At 50.6% G+C, this 21,176-nt stretch overlaps 3 protein-coding genes across 4 annotated transcripts; 1 reads left to right on the plus strand and 2 right to left on the minus strand.

Moving 5' to 3' along the window:
* Positions 1-101: 101 nt before the first annotated feature.
* On the plus strand, positions 102-3,258 carry RPAIN (RPA interacting protein). The gene is made up of 7 exons (XM_072937235.1): positions 102-259; positions 486-653; positions 1,171-1,234; positions 1,750-1,864; positions 2,046-2,109; positions 2,205-2,339; positions 3,045-3,258. Exons 1-7 carry the CDS (start codon positions 182-184, stop codon positions 3,072-3,074), a joined length of 654 nt encoding a protein of 217 aa, XP_072793336.1. The 5' UTR covers positions 102-181; the 3' UTR covers positions 3,075-3,258.
* LOC100190026 (p32 subunit of splicing factor SF2-like) lies at positions 3,234-8,283 on the minus strand. The gene is given in 6 exon segments (NM_001245343.1): positions 3,234-3,955; positions 5,413-5,535; positions 6,155-6,250; positions 6,826-6,913; positions 7,252-7,402; positions 7,993-8,283. Coding segments are annotated over 2 exon segments (126 nt in total). The 5' UTR covers positions 7,373-7,402; positions 7,993-8,283; the 3' UTR covers positions 3,234-3,955; positions 5,413-5,535; positions 6,155-6,250; positions 6,826-6,908.
* Positions 8,284-9,466: 1,183 nt separating this feature from the next.
* Positions 9,467-21,086, minus strand: DHX33 (DEAH-box helicase 33). 2 transcript variants are annotated; one of them, XM_041719999.2, is made up of 12 exons: positions 19,856-21,086; positions 18,861-19,021; positions 17,410-17,637; positions 16,232-16,402; positions 14,890-15,075; positions 14,106-14,217; positions 13,559-13,718; positions 13,091-13,179; positions 12,699-12,826; positions 11,933-12,136; positions 11,110-11,196; positions 9,467-9,777 (listed from the first exon to the last, which is right to left on the minus strand). In XM_041719999.2, the coding sequence occupies exons 1-12, from the start codon at positions 20,028-20,030 to the stop codon at positions 9,634-9,636; spliced, it is 1,845 nt and encodes a 614-aa protein (XP_041575933.2). In that variant the 5' UTR covers positions 20,031-21,086; the 3' UTR covers positions 9,467-9,633. The 2 variants fall into 2 exon arrangements, with proteins under 2 accessions (XP_041575933.2, XP_030143685.4); XM_030287825.4 differs by having other exon boundaries at positions 9,467-9,942.
* Between the last annotated feature and the right edge of the window lie 90 nt (positions 21,087-21,176).

Here is a 21,176-nt window from a genome sequence, read left to right on the forward strand (position 1 = left end):
GTGCCCCGCGCGGCCAATCGGCGCCGCCGCCCGCGGACTACATTGCCCGGCGTGCCCCGCGCGGCCAATCGGCGCCGCCGCCCGCGGACTACATTGCCCGGCGTGCCCCGCGCGGCCAATCGGCGCCGCTGCCCGCGGACTACATTGCCCGGCGTGCCCCGCGCGCCGCGGGCTCGGCGCGATGGCGGCGGCGGTGCGGGAGCACCGGGCGCGCTACAAGAGCCCGGGCGGGCCGCCCTGGAGGGAGACGTACCGCAGGGTGAGCGGGGAGGGTGGGATATGGGCTTCCTTCTCCTCAGCCAGCTCGGTCCCGCTCGGGTGAAACTCTCCGCTAACCCCACACCCGAACCCCCGCAGCGCCTCCGGGACGTGGCTCCTCCAGCCGCGCTGCCTCCCCCGTGTCCCCCCCGGGAATTCCCGGTCTCCCTGCGCGCACTCCCCCGCCGTGTGCCCGCAATGACGGCCCCGCGCTCTCCGTCCCGCAGCGCTGCCTGGAGCGGCTGAGGAGCAGCCGGGCCAAGCTGCTGGACCGCTACCGGCAGGCGGGGGACGCGGCCGGAGGGGCGCTGCTGGTGCAGGAGGTGATGGAGCAGGAGTGGCAGGAGCTGCGGGACCGGCTGCCCGGCCTCCGCGGGGAGCAGCCCATGGAGCAGGTCAGTGCTGCCCGGCCTCCGCGGGGAGCAGCCCATGGAGCAGGTCAGTGCTGCGTCCCCAGCTCAACACACGTGTGTGACACGGATGTCACATACAGCCCCCGAGGGTTGGCTTCAGCTCCTCACTGGAGCAACAAAAAACAGCTTCAGGGTTTCCTATTTCTGCAACTCAGGGTGTTGAGTTGTGAAAGTGCCTTTGGGCATGAGTGGGGAAATTCTTGATTTCCTGTGGATCACAGCAGAGGGTTGGTTTCCTCATCTGTGCTTTTTATAGCTGGTCTGTCACTTCCCTCTTCTGAGAATGGGAGTGAATCTGAATGTCTTAAAAAGCAAGTTCAAAAGGCTGTACTTGGATCCATTCTGGCTGGCTCTGTTTACAGTACAGTTTGCTTCCCACAGTGCATGGGTTTGCAAATAGAGGGATTTACTAGACAGGAAAAATGGATTTATGTTGCTCAGATGCTGGAAGTGAGAAAATGGCTGGGATGAGAGGATCACTGACTGATTCACCTTTCAGGTGCTGGAGGACCCTGATGAGCTGGCAGTGCTGGAAGAGATCCAGCAGGAACTGATCTTGCAAGGTAAGATCTTTACACATCTTCTGATGCACTTTTAATCACACTTCAGTGTGGTGTGTAACACCCCTGACTTCCTGGTGGTGCAGAACAGCTGAGGCTGCACTCCTGGGTTCCTGCAAACCTCGTGATACAGGGGAAGAGCCTCCTTAGAAATCTTGTTGAGGCTTTGAGGTATTGAGACCTCTTCTCACAATTTTAAGAGTTTAAGTGGCGTTTTAAGGTCTGTGAGAGAGGCCAGAGAAACAGGACTGAGATCTGTTAGCTCTAGGAACTTTTATAAATCAATTCAGGATGTTACTGAAGTGCTGATCAGAAGGTAGAAAGACCCACATGAAACGACCTGAGCCATAGAAAAAAAAATGGATTAGCAGGAATGATTTCACCAAGCGTAGAAATCTGACTCAGAGGAGTAAAAGTTCTTAGGAACTTGTATGCAGCCCAGCCTGCATCTGGCCAGCAGCTTTGCCTGTGCTGCCCAGCAAGCCCTGAGGGAGTTTTGCTGTGCTGTGTTGTTGCAGAGCAGTTGGTGATCGAGGAGTACGAGCGGAGCCTGCGCTTCGATGAGGAATGTCTCAACGCCATGCTCGACGGCCTGGATGCCACTGACAGGGTCATCTGCCCAGTGTGTAGGAAGTAAGAAAGCCTTTGGCATTGGAATCAGATTCCTCACTCTCCTACAGCAGTCTGGGCTTAGAAATGTGCAGAGAGGCTACAAAATAGAAATGCCTGAGCAATGATCTGAATCTAATGGGAGGGTGGGTTGTTTTTGCTAAAATCTTCCCTTGTTCTATGTGTCATTGTTTGCTCTTCCCAGGAATAACCTGACTGTAAAGGCTCACTTGGTTCATTGCCAGTGTGGATTGTACATCAGCACACAGGTAAGCTGCACTGTGACATGTTGTGTGTGGCATCTCTGCCGCTGCTTTAAGCTACAGACAGGAACTTCAGCGGACTTTTAATGAATTATTCTCAGGATATGACAGAAGGGAAGCTTCGGTCACTTCTGGAGAGCACCTTGACAGAACACAGCCAGAGGTGCTTGCACAGCCCCGAGTTCACAGTCACCAGTGGCATGGAGGAAGAAGCCAGTCTGCTGATGAGCTGCTCAGTGAGTGTAAATGTCAGGTTCCTGGAAAGGATCCCTCTTGGATCCATGGCTCAGTTACATGGGCAGAAACCACAAGTCTGTTGATCCCTGGGGTTTATGTGGCTGTTTTTTCACAAAATTCCTTGGAAATGGCTTTACCTCTGACCACCAGTAACCAGAAAAGAGAAGTTCCAAAGCACACACCTTTAACTGCTGGATTAGGGAATCTGTCAAATTCACTGCCTAACTTCAGCCAACAACTTCTAAGTATTGTGTGCACCATCTGGTAAGTAGTTCATGAAGAAAAGTTTTAAGAATTACTTGTTTAAGCCTCCTGAAAAACCTTCCTCCAGGTGTCTCAGAGAACACACAGCAGCCCTTTGGCTCAAGCTAGAGCTGGTGCTTGCTTTGCTATGTGACAACAGTGCGAGGACAGTGGTAGGGGCAGAGCATTTCAAATACAGCCACGGAATTGTTTAAGGTGGAAAACACCCCTAAGATCAAGTCCAGCCATTCCCCCACCACTGCCAAGGATACAACTAACCCATGTCCCCACATGCAACATCTGCATGTCTTATAAATCTCTCCAGGGATGGTGACTTCACCACTTCCAGTGCTCAACAACTCTTTTGTGATTTTTTTTTTGCCCCATCAGTAGTTTTCCTGTTCAAATAGTTTTGAACTTTATACATTAACACAGTTCTCTGTTTAACTTTTTTTGTGAAGGTCTGTGACTCCTGGATGATTCTCCTCTAAGGTGATTCAGCTGCTGCTTTACTTCTGGAAGACTTTAATACTAAACCTCACCCAGAGCTGCTAGGACTCTTGTGTACATACTTCTAACTGCTGTGTCAAAAAGACACTCCAAAAGGCGTAGTATTGCCTTGACCTGCACTTTTAATCACACAGGACATGTTTTGAAATAAATATATTTAGTTTATTTTGGCCTTGGTGTTGTCTTAAATACTTAAATACATCAGTGATCTCACAGCTCATGTTGCACTTCAGCTTTCTCTTTGAGTTTAAATGAACTGTAAATAAACAAACTAACTAACATAAACTTAAAACCTTCAAATAACAATTAGAGGCATCAGTTTAAGTATGAAATACTCAACCATCACTGCCACAACTACTCTGTGAGCAGCTCTGGCACAGAGAAACTCTACCATCACTTTCCATGGCAGCACTGGTACAGCAGGAAGAAGAGAAACCACCCTTTTCACTGATATGTTGAACAGTTTTTATTCTTCACATTCACTCTTAATTGTACAAAAAGCCCCATGCAGGATGAGGCAGTTCTGGCCTGTAGCATCAGAGAACTTGGGGCTGCACTCTCACTACAAATCCCCAAATCCAAGGGAGAATCCTTCTCCTCCACCTTCCAAGTTACTTACTCTCTGTATCCACTGTGAAGATATATTTGGGTATTGCTGGATGAAGCAGCACTGTGGAATACCCACACTTGAGGATAAATTTCCTAGCCTGACCTACTGACATTTGACAAAGCTTTTAAGGTCTTCAAGGAATTTAATGTACTCCTGGTGCTCCAGGGCAGTGCTGAGCTCTACTAACTCATCAGCAAAGGTGTTGTCCACTCCTCGGTCAGCCAGGAAATCCATCAGGTGATCATAGAGAGCCTGGAGCAAGGAACAGAAACCTTCCTTAGTGGAACACACCTGGGGAGGGGGTGCATTAAAATGTCCCCTGGAAATTGGCACTTCCTCCCAGGAAAATCAGGCCCAGCTCCACTGATGCCTTTCACATTTTCCAGATTCTGTACTGCATTAGTGTGTGACTCTGAACTTCTTAAGTGTTAGCAAGTTCTCCTCACAGAGACAGAACAAATCCTTTTCCAGCCTGAGAACCAAGGACACCATTGCAGCTTCAGCCCCAAAAAGTGCAAACAACAGGGAATTGAGGAGAGCAATCTGGGAGAGCAATTTGGGACAGCATCACCTGGAGCTGGAATTGGACAATAACCCCAATATGAAAATGGACTAAAACTTATAAAAGTGTGAAAACTCATGACTCATCAACCATCTTGGGTGCAGCCCTGGCTGGGCTCTTGTCCTGCCCAAGGTGTATCCTTTAAAGCTTTTTAATAAATCCCTATTTTATTCCTTCAACACTATCTAGCCTCTGTTCTAGGCAGCCTCTAAGGCACCACCACAGAGGGCAGGCCTGACCTTGGGTGGAACATTTGGACAGAAAGGGCCATGCAACACAAAATAAAAACCCAAACCCAACTGCAAATGAGCTGCACCCTGGAGATGATCCCCAGATTGTGGGAGCCATCAGGGGAGGTGTGCCAAGGATGACACAGGCCAAGCTCTGCCTGTCCCCTCTACCCAGGGCTGAACTAATGCTTTGGAAAGGTATCTGATGTACAAGTTTGTTTGAAAGGCTTCAATGTTACAATCATGAGCTTGGCTTTTTCCTTTCATACACATTTTAAATTAATTCAATGTCTTAAGACGGGGAAAATAGAATAATCAGTGTGGGATAGTCTGCAGCACACTAAGCAATTTTAACATGGATGCTTCTCAAGGGGATACACTCTAGGACTTATTTCTACTTTCAGTTTTAAACATATGACAGCCTCAAACTAAAAATTGTAGCTTTTTAAATCCTGGCATTGTGAACATAAGAACAGACAGATTCTAGTGTGTATTTTTAGTGTTACAACTCTAACACACCTGGAAAACCAGGACACAATGTATTTTTTCAGATACCACACACATGCTTTTATCTACACATGGTGTCTGATAAGCCACATTGTTAAACACACAGATCAAAAGACGTTTAACAAGTGTCAAAGCATTTCCAGAATGTGATTCCCTGCTGGGAAATCCACCTATAAAATCTGGAAATGAAGAAGTTCCTCCTGTCTGTGCTGATTCCTGGTAATGCCAGCAGCAGTGCACAACCCTGGGACCAGGAAAACCCTCAGGCTGCAGCAGAATCACCAGCTCAGGGGCAGAGCAGGGCCAGTCCACGTCTCAGACATCCAGACAGGTTTAATTCCCAGCCCAGGAGCAGAGACCAGCCAGGTGGGGTGAGCTGAGTGCCCTCTGTGGCCTTTAGCAGCACCTACCCAGTCAAGGGAATCCGTGTTGAGGGTGTAGTTGGTGTCCTTCCAGTCAGATTCTCCAGTGGGCTGGAAGCTGACCTCCCGAATTGTGAAAATATCACTTTCTTCCTCTCCTTCATTTCCAATCTGAGGCAGGAAAACAAATGCAATTAGCTGCAATTAGTGGGCACGCTCAGCCAGCTCATCCCCAGGCTGGGAATCCCTCAGGAAAAGCCCCAAGGCCACACAAGCTGTGTTTTCCCCTCTCACCGTGTGCCTGTGAGGACAAGCACAGACAGGCACAGAGCTCAGGAAATCCTCTAAGCTTGTGCCACCAGAAGGGACCTGATGTAAATCAGCAGCCTGAGTTTTACAAATATATAAAAACTTCTTCTGTGTGGTCCCATGTCCATCTCACCTTTAACAGCCAGGACTGTTAAACATCTCCTAACATTTACAAAATAAACCACAAATACCATTGTGAGCAAAAGCTCTCGATTTTATTTTCTCCCCTTTTTTTTAATCCCTACTTCTCTACTGTAATTCAATAAAGAGCCCAATAAGGGCTGATCAGAAACACCAGGGCAGGATGTGAAGAATGCCATAAACATTTCCTCCCCACTATTCTTGCAAACATAAAGCCTTTTTTTTTTTTTTTTTTTTTTTGTGATTAAGAGAAAAAAGAAATAAGAGGAGACTGGATATTGTGCTGACTCAGAAAAGCAAGAGATTACAAAGAGCAGTTAAATCCAACAGGGGCACTCACCTCATCTTCAGGGAAATGGCAGTCAAGCACAAGGGTCTGTTTTGTATCATCTTTTATTACTTCCACAACAAAGTTTGGAGTTGATGTAAGTTCAGGCTAAATAAGAAAACAGTTGCATCAGCACTGGAATCTGAACAGAAGCCAAAGCAATCACAGCACAGCCCTGTGCTGCATTCCCTGACACCTTCCACTATCCCAGGTGGATCCAAGCCCATCCAACCGAATCCTGGACACTTCCAGGGATGGGGCAGCTACAACCTCCCCACCCTCACAGGGAACAATCTCTCCCAATACCCAACTTAGCCCCACTCCCTATCACTTAAAAGCCATTCCCCCTTAACCTGTCATTCCATTCCCTTGTACAAAGTTTCCCTCTCCCACTCTCCTGCAGACCTTTTTGGTAGTGGAAGGTGCTAGAAAGCCTCACAATTCCTCTAATTTCCCCTCACAGAGCCCTCCCATCCTGCTCTGCCTTTCTGCAGGGGAGAGGAAGGTCAGGCAGGGGACAGGCAGCCCTGGAAAATCTGCACTTTGTGCTTTAATGCTCCCAAACATCACATAAGGGGGAGAAAAAGCCTCAACACTTGAGGACAAGGCTTCAACTTCCCTAAGGCAATATTCCAACTTTGGTCTGTGTCCCCAGCATTTAATGTACATCAAGGCTAAGTTACCTCCTGCTCATCAGGTTTCTGCTGTTCCTGCGTGTCTTCTTCAGCCGAGGGTGGGATGCTGTTATTGATGTTGAATGTAACTGTTATCCTGCAAAAGAAACAGAAACAATTCAATGCCCATCAGAACGGGTCTCTTAAGCCCTCATTCAGAATTCGCAGTGTGAACAAAACCAGGCACTGCAGTTAAAAGTCACACCTGGGAGAAGCTGCTCCCTCCAAGCGCTCTCAAGTTTTCAAAGTTTTACTGAACTGTTATTTTTAAAACAGAAAGCCCATGTGAAACTTTGTAACACGAAGCACAGCAACAAACTGGTGTGGGAAAACTGCCAAAGGCCCAAAGTGAAGGGGAGTGAGCAGAAGGAGAACCCTGGTCACTGTCACCCACCCGCCCTCGGCTGCTGGGGACCCTTCCCCGACCCCACTCACTTCTCCCCCGCGATCTTCCGCACCAGCTTGGCCTCCGTGCCATGGACCTCCAGCTCCCAGCCCCCGGAGACCTTGGGCAGGGATTTGTGCTTCTGGATCTTCTTCTCCTCCTTGATCTCATCCGTCAGGAACTGCGCAAAGGCTTTGTCTCCTGGTGGGAAAGAAAATGGGGTTAGGGAAAGGGAGGGTTATGGAGAGGGGGAATGAAGGAAAAGGGTGGGGGGTGAGTTCAGGGAAAGGCGTGTTGGTAAAAGAGGTGTTGGAAAACGGGGTTAGGGAAAGGGGGCTAGGAGAAATGGGGATTAGGGAAAGGGAGGGTAAGAAAAGAGGGGAGTAAGAAAAGGGAGGGTTAAGGAAAAGGGGAGTGGAGTTAAGGGAAGGGCATGCAGGAAAAGGGGGTTTGATAAAATGGGGGTTTGAACAAAAAAAAGGGGTTAGGGAAAGGGGGGGTTAGGGAAAACGGAGTAGCGAAACGGGAGGTTAGGGAAGGGGGAGTAGGGAAAGAAGAGGCAGAGAAGGGGGTGTAGAGGAGAAGGGGGCTTAGGCGATGACGGAATTTAGGGAAATAGGTGGTTTAGTGAGAACGGGGGTTAGGGAAAGGTGGAGCTGTCTTAGGGCTGTAGGGAAAGCGCTTCCCCGCCGCCCCACGTGCTTCCCAGGACGGAGGGGGCGCAGCGCACGTGTCCGCCCCGTGTCCGCCCCGCGCCCTCCCCGCTGCGGCCCCGCTGCGGCCCCGCTCACCCTCGGTGTGCAGACCGCCGCAGCCGCAGGACACGCGGCCGGCCGAGCCCCGCCGCGGCCGCAGCAGCGCCGTCCGCCCCGCGCCGCCGCCCAGCTGCCACAGCGAGCGCGCCAGGGCGGGCGCGGCGGCGGGCGGCGGCAGCAGGGCGCGGGGGGACGCGGAGCTGAGCGGGCGGCGCGGCGCGGGGAGCGGCGGGCGCAGCGCGGCGGCGGCGGCGGCGCGCAGGGAGCGGGCGAGGAGCATCGTGCGGGAGCGGCGGCGGCGGCGGCGGCGGCGAGCAGTGCCCGCCCCGGAACCGCGCTCCGCTTCCGGCCCCGGCGCGCCCCGCGCGGGACCGCCACCGCGGGCTCGAGTCCGGCCCCGGTGAGACCCCGGGTTCGAGTCCCGGCCCCGGTGAGATCCCGGGTTCGAGTCCCGGCCCCGGTGAGACACCTGGTTCGAGTCCCGGCCCCGGTGAGACCCCGGGTTCGAGTCCACTGAGACCCCGGGTTCGAGTCCCGGCCCCGGTGAGACCCCGGGTTCGAGTCCACTGAGACCCCGGGTTCGAGTCCCGGCCCCGGTGAGACCCCCGGTTCGAGTCCCGGCCCCGCTGAGACACCCGGTTCGAGTCCCGGCCCCGGTGAGACACCTGGTTCGAGTCCCGGCCCCGGTGAGACCCCGGGGTCGAGTCCCGGCCCCGCTGAGATCCCGGGTTCGAGTCCCGGTCCCGGTGAGATCCCGGGTTCGAGTCCCGGCCCCGGTGAGACCCCGGTTCGAGTCCCGGCCCCGGTGGGATCCCGAGTTCGAGTCCCGGCCCCGGTGAGGTACCGGGTTCGAGTCCCGGCCCCGGTGAGACCCCGGGTTCGAGTCCACTGAGATCCCGGGTTCGAGTCCCGGCCCCGGCAGGACAGCGTGTGCCAACCGGGGACCCGGTTCCTGGGATCCCTGACAATGGAATGGGCAGGGATGGCACAGACAGCACCCGCACAGGAGTGAAGGCACAAAGAGAGCTTTAGAAATGTGGGAGACATGCACGGGTTTTATCCCAGATAAAACTCCTAATTATGACTGCTAGTGTACAGGCCAGAGCATGGCAGTCTCCTCAGAACAAGAAAAATGAATGTGTATTTTAGAGGAAAGACTAAGGCAGTGTTTTCTGGCTCCAAGCCTTCCCTTTATCAAAAGCTGGCACTAGGGCCCACTATTGAGAAGCACAGAAGGCTCATTTGCTGCTCACTGCAAGGCAGGAGAAGGAAAGCATCTGTCCCACCCCACCAAAGGACCAGAATTTTAATTCCCAATTCCCCACAGGAATCTGAGCACTGCACATGTAAATGGCAGAGTCCATTCTGCACAAGAAGCACAGATTCACTGTGCTACCTTCACATCTTTAAGCCCAGACTGCTGACAATGAACACACTCCCATGAGAACCATAAACACCAGGACTGTTCCTATGGTCATGTGTTCTGTGCCTCACAAAACAACACCCAGGATTGGGATGTTCACCATCACTTCTTTATTCTGGAAAAAACACATAAACCCAAGGTAAATAAATACCCATCCCGTTCCTTAAGGTTATAAAAACACGGTTATACATCTATCCATTAAATTTTTAGAAAAAGTTGAAAGCTGGAGCTGAAAAACCCATCTGGTCCCAGGGTCAGTTGTTGGCCGTGCGGAGCTTCCTGCGGAAGTATTCGGGCGCGGCCTCGTGCAGCCACTCGGCGTCCACCACGCACAGGTCGCGCATGTAGCACCGGCTGGTGCGCAGCAGCCCGGTGAACACCACGCAGGCCGGCCTGGCCTGGAACAGCACCGAGGAGGGGTGGATGGCCACCGCCTGCTGCGAGTCCACCGTGCCGTAGGAGCCGTCCGGCCGCAGCTCGGCCGCGTGCATGAACAGCCCGTGGGCCAGGCAGCGCCGCACGCTGCCCGTGTCGCCGCGGCACGACTCCAGGGGCAGCGACAGCTGGGAGAGACGGGAGTGAGCCACAGCAGCTCGAGGGGACACAGCCCTGCTCCACTGCAGAAAGCCTGGGGGATTTCCTGGGAGAGAACGCTGGGGGACCACTGGAATTCAGCTCGAGTGGATGCTAGGCTAAGCCAGACTAAGGGCCAACAAAATGGATCGTCACTCTCCTGCTGGAAGTGAGTGTAAGGCTGAGCAGCTATAGGAAATCAGGCGACCCCCAATGGGAACAAATGATAATGTCTGGCTCCAGATCAGGAGGAGGATAGCTTTATTAAAACTATACTATATTACATTAATATACTACTTAAAAAGATAATACACCATTCTACATACTTACTTTTTACTTCCCTATCAACTAACAAACAAACTCATGACTGCCACAGCTGGATCCACAGGCAGAAAGCCTGGGGGATTCTCCTGGGAGAGAACGCTGGGGGACCACTGGAATTCAGCTTGAGTGGATGCTAGGCTAAGCCAGACTAAGGGCCACAGCTGGATCCACTGGTCATTGAACCCAAACAACCTTCACCAGTATCCAATCCAGCAATCACTTCAGGTAAACAATCTCCACACCACATTCCACACGGGGAAAACAAAGGAGCAGGGATAAAGATTGTTTTCTCTTCTTCTCTCCTGTGCTTCTCCTGAGAGACAGAATGATGTCTCTCTGTCCAGAGAATTGGAATGCCACAGACCAGCATTCACAAATGACAACCCCAGGATGGCTCCCATGTCACTACAGACTGCCAGGGGTTCAGTGGCAGCTCCCACGCTGTGCCCAGCAGGAACAGCACTGAAGGGAAGCTGCAGCCACACTGAATGCCGGACTCCATGGAGAAGCCAGCCAGCACAGGCTGCCAGCACTCTGTGGCACACACAGCACAGTGCCACCTGCACTAGAGCAGGAAAAACCCTTAGGAAAACTTGTCCCTTCCCTGAGAAGTCTTCTTACAGGTTCTCATTTCTCCTTGACCCACTAAGCCCTGCAGCTTTAAGATTTTGGGATGCAACTGCACAGTCAGGAATTTTAGCCAGCTGTTTACAGGACACTGAAAACAATCTCCCATTTTCTCACTCTTTGGGACTTGGTGCACAGTAACATCAGTTTGGGGACAAACAGGAAAATGCCAACAGGTGAAACAGAGAAATATGGAAGCAAGTTACCTTTACACAAATGTCCCTGAGCTGAGCTCTGACTTCTGCCATCAGCTTCATGTTCCTGCCATTGATAAAGTTCTCTCTGCACCATCCCTGCAGCAGAGACACCAGGAGTTAGAAGGGGATATTTCTTCACCTCAGGAGCATGACAGCCTTTAGATACCACAAAAAGCAGAATCCCCCCTACAATCTGCCTCAGAGAAAACATGCTGACCCCTTTCCTGGTCATATTTCTACTCCCCTTTACTCCACTATGTCTAGATTCCCTCCCACTCTGCTCAGAAACAGTAGGTGGTGGTTCTTTTCCCTCTCAGAGCTGCTCTGCAAGGCCACCAAGAGCTGCAGAACAGCACCTGTTATCCTGCAGGTGGTGAAAATAAATCAGGTAAGAATGACAGGTGCCGCAAGGAATCGGGTGCACGAGTCCACAGATTCAAAAATCAGTGAGGGGTTGATGAGTAGGATAAATCCAAATCTGCTTTTAAATATGCTCAAAGTTTTCCCAATGAATCCTGTCCCAGAACATGTCCAGATATTTATAATCAAATCTCAACACTCTCCCACTCCCTTCTGTTTCCAGCTGGAACGAGGAAAGGAAGAGCCCTGGCTGTGATTACAGAACTGGCCCCACAAGGCTTTGCCAGAGCTTTCTGTAGGAACCTTTGTTACTGAACTTCCTCCATTCCCAGTTCTAAAGGATGGGCCCTCTTTTCTCTCTGCTTTGGAGGATGGATGCCTGTGGCACCAGCCATGGAAGATGCAGGTGTCAACTCTGCTCTCTGCCAAAATCTCCTCACCCCATGAGCTCAGGCAGCTCAGATCATCCCACCTTGTGCCCATTAACGTTCTTGTAGGCCCTGTACACGTTGAGCAGGGTCAGGTGATCCCCCTCACTGGAGATGAATTTCCTCCTGGCAGCCTGCACCTCATCCCGCTGGGCAGGGGGGTTGTGGAGGACACTGTCCACTGATAACAGTGACACGATGGTCAGGATCTCCTCTGCACAGTGGAACTTGGGTGACAGGAGGATGGCCTGCACAGACACAACAAAACATCTTTGGCTGACCAAATCCTCTTCAGCTGGGCAGATCTTTCTGCTCCCTGGCAGCCCAGGAGCTCCACCAAACATTGTTTAGGACAATCTCATAAACTGAGCCTAAGAACAGCTGTAAATCCTCTGATGGGCTCACCAAGCACCTTTAACACCTGCCAGGCTCATTCCTGAGACTGACCAGTGCACAACCAGCACAAACACAGTGACTGAAACCAACTACAGCAACAGACATTTCATGGACCTGCTAAACAATCCTGAAAATTGCAAACAAATTTGTCTTGTTCACCTTCAGAGGTGCCAGAGTAAAGAAAGTCTCTTTTAAAAAACTTCCCTGAATTTAACAACAAATGACAAGCAAGCCAGCAAAAGGGCTGTAAATTATGTACATTAATGTACAGCAAATATACCAGTAGAACTGCAAACACCCCAAATTTCACACCTTGTTTAAGGAGTATGAAAGAGAAACATCAATGGTACAGAGATGAATATATGAGATTAAAAAAGGTTGGGTTTTTTGGGTTTTTTTTCCTGCAGTTTTTACCTTGGAGAACTTTGGATCCAGTGGAAAGACTGCCATTTTCTTTCCCAAGGGGGTCAGGACAAGCTGACCTTCCTTTTGGGTCACAGCCCCCAGCAGGTCCAACTGATCAATTGCTGCTTGAATAGCATCTGCCAAAACAAGGACTGTCAGGCCTCCTGCCTCCCACTGAGGGATGTGAAGATCAGCTGGTTCCATCACTGCCTCCCCGCCCTGGCCAGAGGGACAAGTATTTTCCATTTAGAGAAATGTGGTTTATCCTCCTCTGTCCAAGAGAACAAGCACCTTTCCCCATTTACTCTTCCCCTGGCAGTCAGGGCACACCTTTAGGTTGTGTTGTTATGACACCTTATGTCCCTGCTCTTTTCCCCAAGGCTTCCTTTGTAGCCACTTACCAGGAGATGGTTTGGACATGAAGTCAAAGGTGAGCACGTTGGGAATTTTCAGGGCCAGGAGCTGAAGCACCACACTGGCCAGGTTACACCTGCATAGGCAGAATAAACAATGAGACAGTTCTCTTATTTTATTCTTTTTTTCCTAGAAGCTGAGATAGAATCTCAGCTCTGTGCTGCAGCTTGACAGAGACAAGTCTGATGCTGCTGGTGAAGCCTTACTTCCTAAACCAGGAAGAGGCAAGTCCAAAATCTGGAGGACAGTCAGAACTATTGCTTTAGGTGTTTGGAGACTCAGTGCCCAACTGCCCACCCTGAGCAAACATTTCTCAGTTTTTCTGTTTAGTCCCCACACTTCCATTTTTCTCAAGTCACCCCACCAGCCCCTAGATCCAGTTTTGCTGCTCAGTTCTTCCCACAGCTCCAGCTGTAAAAGAGGTGTGGCAAGGGGTGTGATGGCTCTGTCCTCACCTCTGTATCTCAGGTGTTGTCATTTCCTCAAACTTCTCAAAGTCCTCCTCAGTGTAGAGCCGGTAGCAGATCCCGCTCTCCTGCCTCCCCGCTCTGCCCGTGCGCTGCCAGGCCTGGGCCTTGGACACCTGCTGCACTGCCAGCACTTCCAGGCCAGTTTCTGGGCAGGGAAAAGCACCACCTCAGCCACTGCCTGAGCAAGGCACAGCTTTGGAAAGCACAGAGGATTAGCAGTAAGAATTCCCAGGGTTTGCCATTCAAATCCAGCTCAGAGCTCACTTGGTTCAGCACTGTGAAGCGCAGTGAACCATCCCATGCTGTGTCCCTGAAGAGAAGATTGGCATTTGACAGATTTTTAACCCCCCATGGCTGATACTCAAAAAAACCTCACAAAAACACCATCAAACCCCACACCCCAAACCTGGGACATTAATTTAAACAACATGGAGGGTGTCTGAAATCCTCTTTCAGCAGCACTTACGGCCTCCAGTAACTTCTGCAAACCCAGACCCAAATCTTGGCCCTGTTCCTCCTCAGAACTCCTCACCAGGGCTGTACTTCTTGGCTTTGACCATGCCTGTGTCCACAACAAATTTTATGCCCGCAATGGTGATGGAGGTTTCTGCGATGTTGGTGGAGAGGATCACTTTGCGACAGCCCTGGGAGGAAAGAAAATCAAACCCAGGTCAAGGCCACCTTAGAGCAGCTGCAACACAGAAATTCTGCTGCTTTTGGCCTCTGTGGGTCTAGCCTTCTCCCACATTGTGAACACAAACTGTGCTTACTGTGCCAGCTCTCAAAAACTAAGGTAATCTTCAGTTTCTAATCAGCTTCTAAAACATTAGTTTGCATTTGCAACAAAATACACCACCAGAATGACTGTTCTCAACACATCTTTCAACAATTTTTGTTTCATTTCTGGCACAACATTTGTGGTCTTATTTATCTGTTGAGTAGGTAAAAAAGAGCCTGAGGCAGCATGAATTCCTTTCCTTATGGCCCTGACAAACATTCTCAGGTGTTCAGATTACTTAGTATTTCCCCCATTAGCTGCTGTAGCTTTTTTGTGATATGGACAAAAAATTCCTATGAAATGGAGGAAATTTAAATTCCTGTGCCTTCTAATCCTTCCCTCTTTTTATGATCCCATGTGACTTACTGAATGCATCTATTAAAACCATCACAGTTGCAGTGTATTATATCTCTGGAACCACTCAGCCTCAAGCTAATAGAGACTATTGATTACTATCAGTACACACTGCTTTAGTCCCTTAAAGTCCATATGTTTCATCCAAGGACTCATTGAAGTAAAACCCCTCCTATTCCCTCACCTCAGGGGTAGGTTTGAAGGCACGGAGTTGTTGGGAGTGGGGCAGAGAAGCATAAAGGGGCAGCACTGTCATCCGTGGGCAGCCCTCGGGGAGGTGCTGGGCAACATCTCGACAGGTTTTGGTCATTGCTTCAATTTCTTCCTGACCAGTCAGGAACACCAGGATGTCCTGGCATGCAGGGGCTTCCTGGAGCCAGAGGAAAAAGCAAGTTAGGAGGGTTTGGATAGAAAAGGAGAACTGAGATTGGTAATGAGATGTGGCTCTGGCAGCAAGCCACTGAAGCAGGCTAAGAAGAAAGAAAAGACACACATGTGGTGCAAGTATGCAACAGCCAGAATTCCCAGGGGATTCACCAGAGACAAAAAGTAAATCACATTTTGAGGGATCGAGTGTCAAAAGGCTGGAGGAATTTCTGTGCCCTCAAATAACTGTCCAGGTCAGGCAGAGAGAGCCAGCAAGCACCCAGGTACAGAGAACTCAGCTGAGGGGAACATTCAGGTTTTAGGCGTGAGCTGATATTATAGAGCTTTGCTTGGCAGTCTCCCTTCAGCTCCAGACTGGACACACAGGTCCCAGATCCCAACAGCAGCAGCCACTTCAAAGCACAAAATGTGTCAGAGTCCAGGACATCCCTCTGGCTGCCCTGGCTGTCTCCAGACCCTGGCAGGGGCTTAGAGACCTTGGCATGAAGTCAAAACACACCTGTGGCTTCGATTTTAGCCCATGGAAAGAACTTCCAGCTTTGTATGAGGAATTACAAGCCACAAGGGTTTGAGTAGTGTGATATTTGAATTAACACAGGGTGAAAAAAGGGGTTTTTAGAATGTAGTTCAGGGCATCAAGATAGAGGAATCTGGGTGTGTCCTAGCCTTCTTTTCCTTCTTGTCCTCTCTGTCTTGGTGTGATGGTGATACTTTTCTCTTGGTTTAAGGTAGAGACACACTGTCCAACATAGATGTTAGATATTGGCATATTATTGTAAACAGACTATAGGCAACTTTCGATATAAAAGGTAAACACTGCCCGAGAGGGCAGACAGAATCCCACAGCCTCCTTGCCAGCCAGAGCCTGGCAGCTCAGAGACAGAATGCTACAGATAAGGATAAATAAACAACCTTGAAAACACAATCAGATGCATCCCAGACTCCTCCTTTGACTGCACGGGCTAGGGAACCTTGAAATGGACTTTTACCACCTTGGGGTCAGCCCAGCATTGAGACCTCAGCATAAATGGAGTTTAATGGAACAACACAACAATCCAGGTGTTTGGCAGTCAAACACCCCAGCACAAAACACCAACCCCTGGCCCCAGAGGGACACAAGCCTGGAGAGACCCTCATACCTGGTGGATTTGGAAGATGGATACCAGTGCTGCCTGCAGGTAGTCACTCTGCTGCTCCTTGGTGTAGAAGATGTCAATGGGATGCTGCCGGCCCTCCAGATAGATGACAGGAGCTCCATTGAAGTACTGGGAGAACAGGTCCACATCCATCGTGGCCGACATGACAATCACCTTTGGGGGAGCACAGCATGGGTCAGCACTGCAGCCTCCATCCAGCTGGACACCAATGAGTCAGGACCAGCCACAAGTCAGCTTCTGGATCCTGAGAACCATGCTGAGAACAGCTCACAGGCTTTGGGACAGGAGAGAGTGATTTCCCCTTGTTAAAGCCATCAGCTTTTCACCACAAGCAGAAAATGCTGGTGTGACAGAATGGGCTGGTGTGTGGAACGAGACCATGCAAAGCCCCTGCCAGGCCCCTCCAGCAAAGCCAATGTGCTTTCACCCAAATTCCTGACATGTCCACCTGTTGCCCTGATTTTTAAAAGTGTTTTCTTTTATACTTCTTTTGAAAGTTCTAAAGTTCTCATAAAATTTCTTTAGCCTTCTGATAATGTTTACATATTTGAAAGTCAGAGTTCCCACAGTTTCATGTAGAAATAGAATAGCTTACATATTTCTCTGTGGGTGGAGAGAAATGGTTGATTGATCTTTGGACCAGTGTAGTTGGAGAGGTGGTAATTCCATCCTCCAATCCACAGTGACATTTGGAATTCTATAAATACCAGATGTTGGAATAAAAGTGGGTCTTTTCCTCTTTTGAACTTACCAAGCCACTGTGTACTTATTTTATGTCCAGCAGTGACATCCACCCATCCCACGTGCAATGCTCTACCTGGGAATGAGCATGTCCCATCAGCCAGAGCTTCTGCACCTGCAGTGATCTCAGCAGCAGTGCCAAAACTTCCCCAGCACTCTGTCTAGCCTGGAGCTCACACCCAAGGGGCTTTGGTGGAAAAAAGGTGTGGTGGTGACCAGATACCTTGTTCAGAGGTGTCATACCAGGCCCACTCACCATAAGTCAGACACCCTTAACTACTGAGATTTAAAGTGACTTTTTAGGAACAGAAAAACGGTCAAAGCTGAAATTCCAAACCTTTGGAAGGCCCCAGGAGACGCTGAGAGCGCTCAGAGCCCAGCCCCACCCCGCCCTTCACTGCCATCCTGGGTGAACACACTTTCAGTGGCCGCAGGCCCCGCTCCTTTCGCTTCTTCTGCGCGGCTTTGACCACCCCGAAGAGCACGTCCGTGTGGATGGTCCTCTCGTGGGCCTCGTCCAGGATGACCACGCTGTACTTGTGCAGCAGAGGGTCCCCGATGGCCTCCCGCAGCAGCATCCCGTCCGTCAGGAACCGGATCCTGGTCTCGGCACACGAGCAGTCATCGAAGCGCACCGTGTAGCCCACCTGGGGAAGGGAGCACAGGGAGCACAGGGAGCACGGGCACACAGATGGCATTTCTCACTGCCACCGTGCCACAAGCAGGGGCCACAAAGCCCCTGGCCACTGCACTGCACTGAGCCAACCAGAGGGGCATGGAAGCTCTGGAAAGCAGAGCGGTTCCTCTTCCAAATGTAGCAAGCCACCCAAATGATACTGCCAACATCTCTTCTTCCTAACTAGAAGTTCATTTCAAATGCCCCCAAGTTTCTTTCCTTCCTTCTTTTCTTCCTTCCTTCCTTCCCTTCTCTTCCTCCTTTCCCTTCCCCCCTTTCCTCCCTGAAATTATTCCAGGCTCTCCAAGGATTTTATGCAGGGGAATTCTTTCTTCTGTGCCTTTCTCCCCCAGACCCACACTAATTCAGCACTCTGCTCTCCTCGGCAGTGACTCCTGACACAAGGAGCAATGGAAGAGAGCACAATATTTTTTTTTGTTTAATTCACAAATCAGTATTTTTTCAAATGGAACAAGCCAGATCAAGAAGTACAATACCACAGAGACAGACCATGCCCACACTGTCATGGGACAGGTAAAGAGCCATTTTTCTGCCTTCATTTAATTATAGAATCACAGAATATCCTGAGCTGGAAGGGACCCACAGGGATCATCCAGTCCAACCCCTGGCCTGCACAGACACCCCAACAATCCCACCCTGTGCACTCCTGGCAGCGCTGTCCAAACTCTCCTGGAGCTCTGGCAGCCTCAGGGCTGTTCCCATTCCCTGGGGAGCCTGGGCAGTGCCCAGCACCCTCCAGGGGAAACACCTTTCCCTGAGATCCAGCATAAACCTCCCCTGACACAGCTCCAGCTGTTCCCTCAGGTCCTGGTTCTGGCCAGAGAGAGCAGAAATTGGAGCTGCCCCTCAGGAGGAAGCTGCAGACCTTGGTGAGGTTTGACCAAATCCTCCACTTCTCCAGCTGAACAAACCAAGTGCTATCAGCCATTCCTGTTATGTGGCCTCTCCTGACTCCTCACCATCTTCATGTTGCTCCTTTGAGCACTCCCTCAGTGGAGGGAGCTTTTACAACCTTGTTACAGTGTGGCACCCAAAACTAATTATGAAATTAGTACTATTATGAAATTAGTACTATTATGGAATTTAGGCTATCACCCCTGTGGCTGGTTACTGTCCTTCCCACTGAAGCCTGGGTCCCAGAGCAGCACCAAAGTTAATGTGTAGATAACCTACCAGCCTCCCCAGCTCCGTCCTCTTCTCCTCAGCCACTCGGGCAGCCAGGGTGACAGCCGCCACCCTGCGGGGCTGGGTCACGGCGATGGTGCCGGGGTGGCCAATCCCCACTTCGTACAGGTACTGAGGGAGCTGAGTGGTCTTCCCTGAGCCCGTTTCTCCTAAGGAATATCAAGCGAATAGTTTTGCCCCACACTTTTGTAGCGTTGTCAAATTCGGGTTTTTATGTTAACTTTTAGCCCTATTTGAGGATGGGGAAGCTGAAGACAGAGAGGGAAATCCCACCACAAAGCAGTGGCAGGTCAGAGATGCCACCAACGCCCTCCTCTGCAGAGCTCCATCCACCCAGCTGCTCTGCAGCCACACTCTCCTTTAGAAACAAACTCCAGCCCCTCTGGAGGTGAAGTGTGACACCAACAGGAGTGACATACAAAGCATTTCTCATTTAATTACAATAAATGCTGAGTCTTTAGACTACCATGTGGGAAGTTGTAGATCTTCAGCTCCTGAAAGTCTAACAAAAAGGTTTTTCCTTTGCACTCACAGAAAGCGTAAGAAAATCAGTGAAAATGTTAAGTGAGGAGCCTTCAGAAGAGGAGAGCTTTGCCACCTGGCTTTGACCGAACTCCAGGCAAAAGCATTTCTCATTTAATTACAATAAATGCTGAGTCTTTAGACTACCATGTGGGAAGTTGTAGATCTTCAGCTCCTGAAAGTCTAACAAAAAGGTTTTTCCTTTGCACTCACAGAAAGCTAAGAAAATCAGTGAAAATGTTAAGTGAGGAGCCTTCAGAAGAGGAGAGCTTTGTCACCTGGCTTTGACCGAACTCCAGGCAGACAGCGAAAGGAGAGTGAAACACTTTTGCCTTCTCCACAGAAACCAAGTCCCCCCTGCTTTAACCCCGGCTGCCAAAGCACAGAAGCCATTCCATTCCCTGTTCACCACACTTCACATTTACACCCAAACCGTTTCTGGGCGTTTGTCCGGCACTCACCGATGAGGACGGCGGTGTCGAGGCGGCGGAGCCGGGCCAGCAGCGGCCCGCGGGCTGCGGAGATGGGCAGGGAGCGGCGCTGCACGTGTGCGGGCGGCGCGGCGCTCTGGGGCGGCGTGCCGGGGGTTGCCGCCTTGAGCCGCTTGGCCGGAGGCGCCTCGCTGTCCTGAGCCATCTCCCGCTCCCCTCACGATCCCGGCCCCGTCCGGTCCGTCCCGCCGGGGCCGTCCCGCGCTCCGCGGGCTCCCTGACGCAGCGATGACGCAATCACGCGAGGCGGCGCGGAGCATGCTGGGAGTTGTAGTCCCGTCACCGCCGCCGCCATTTGCAGCGCTCCCCGCTCCGGGCGCCCCTCGGGGCCGGGGAGCCGCGGAAAAACCGCGGACCCCAAACGGCTGATACAAATACAAATAATAAACCAAATACAGCCGAGGAGGGCATTTATACAGCAAGGGAGCCGGCAGGGCTCATGTTCCCACTCAGGACTTGTCCCAGTCACAAGCTATGGAGCGGTTCTCAAGCACTGAACTAAAAAGTACACACAAAGTAAGAGTTTGATCCAATTCCTGCCTCATAACCTATGTTGAAGAAACATTGTCCAAAACACTTTCACTCCTGCTCTTTAGGAGCACGAGAAGTCTGTTTTATAAACAATCAAAACTGCCCCAAAACCAGAGCAAAAAACCCGAAGAACCCCTCAAAGCTCCCATAACTTTTTATAACCTTTAACAGACAAAAATGCAGATAGAAATTACCTCACACATTTTATCAGAATCTAGCACACTGCTTGTGGATAAAGAATTTCCCCTGAGATCCCCACACATTTCTCTCCTGGACCATAAATTTAAAAAAATAAAACCTGTAGCCAGCTTTTAAAAACAAAATCTGAGACTAAATGAAATAATCCCATATAATGGGGAAGCCCATCCTCTAAAATGCAGAATGAAGATGCAACTTTAACGCCTTTTATCTATTATAATATAATCAATAAAGTCCCACCTAATACTTTCTATGGTGATTTAAGAACAACTGACCACGGTGAGCTGAACTGGGCTCCAAATTCCTATGTGGCTGGTCAGAAATATTTATAACCAACGTAGCTTTAAGCTAAATGCCACTGAGTCTCACTGGCCTGTGTTGGACACAACCCCACAACAAACTTCATCCACAGATTTCACATGCTGAGCAGACAATGCTGTGTCCTGCATTTTGGAAAAAATGCACTTGGGAAAAGCTGCACTTATCTCTGTCTCTTCAAGGACTTGCTTTTTCCAGCCCCTGCTTCTCCACCTGCTGCCTCAAGACTACAGGATGATACAAA

The sequence above is a fragment of the Taeniopygia guttata genome, chromosome 19, assembly GCF_048771995.1.
Source record: "Taeniopygia guttata chromosome 19, bTaeGut7.mat, whole genome shotgun sequence".
NCBI classification, from domain to species: domain Eukaryota; kingdom Metazoa; phylum Chordata; class Aves; order Passeriformes; family Estrildidae; genus Taeniopygia; species Taeniopygia guttata.

Bases quoted from the DNA above. Each gene is read 5' to 3' on its own strand.
- RPAIN (XM_072937235.1), top strand. From the start codon at position 182: ATGGCGGCGGCGGTGCGGGAGCACCGGGCGCGCTACAAGAGCCCGGGC. The intron at 654-1,170 runs GTCAGTGCTGCC...TTCACCTTTCAG, and splicing joins GGGAGCAGCCCATGGAGCAG to GTGCTGGAGGACCCTGATGA. The intron at 2,340-3,044 runs GTGAGTGTAAAT...TTTTTTGTGAAG, and splicing joins GTCTGCTGATGAGCTGCTCA to GTCTGTGACTCCTGGATGAT.
- DHX33 (XM_030287825.4), bottom strand. From the start codon at position 20,030: ATGGCTCAGGACAGCGAGGCGCCTCCGGCCAAGCGGCTCAAGGCGGCA. The intron at 16,403-17,409 runs GTGTGTTCACCC...GCTCCCCCAAAG, and splicing joins GGGGCCTGCGGCCACTGAAA to GTGATTGTCATGTCGGCCAC. The intron at 12,827-13,090 runs GTAAGTGGCTAC...TTGTTTTGGCAG, and splicing joins CATGTCCAAACCATCTCCTG to ATGCTATTCAAGCAGCAATT.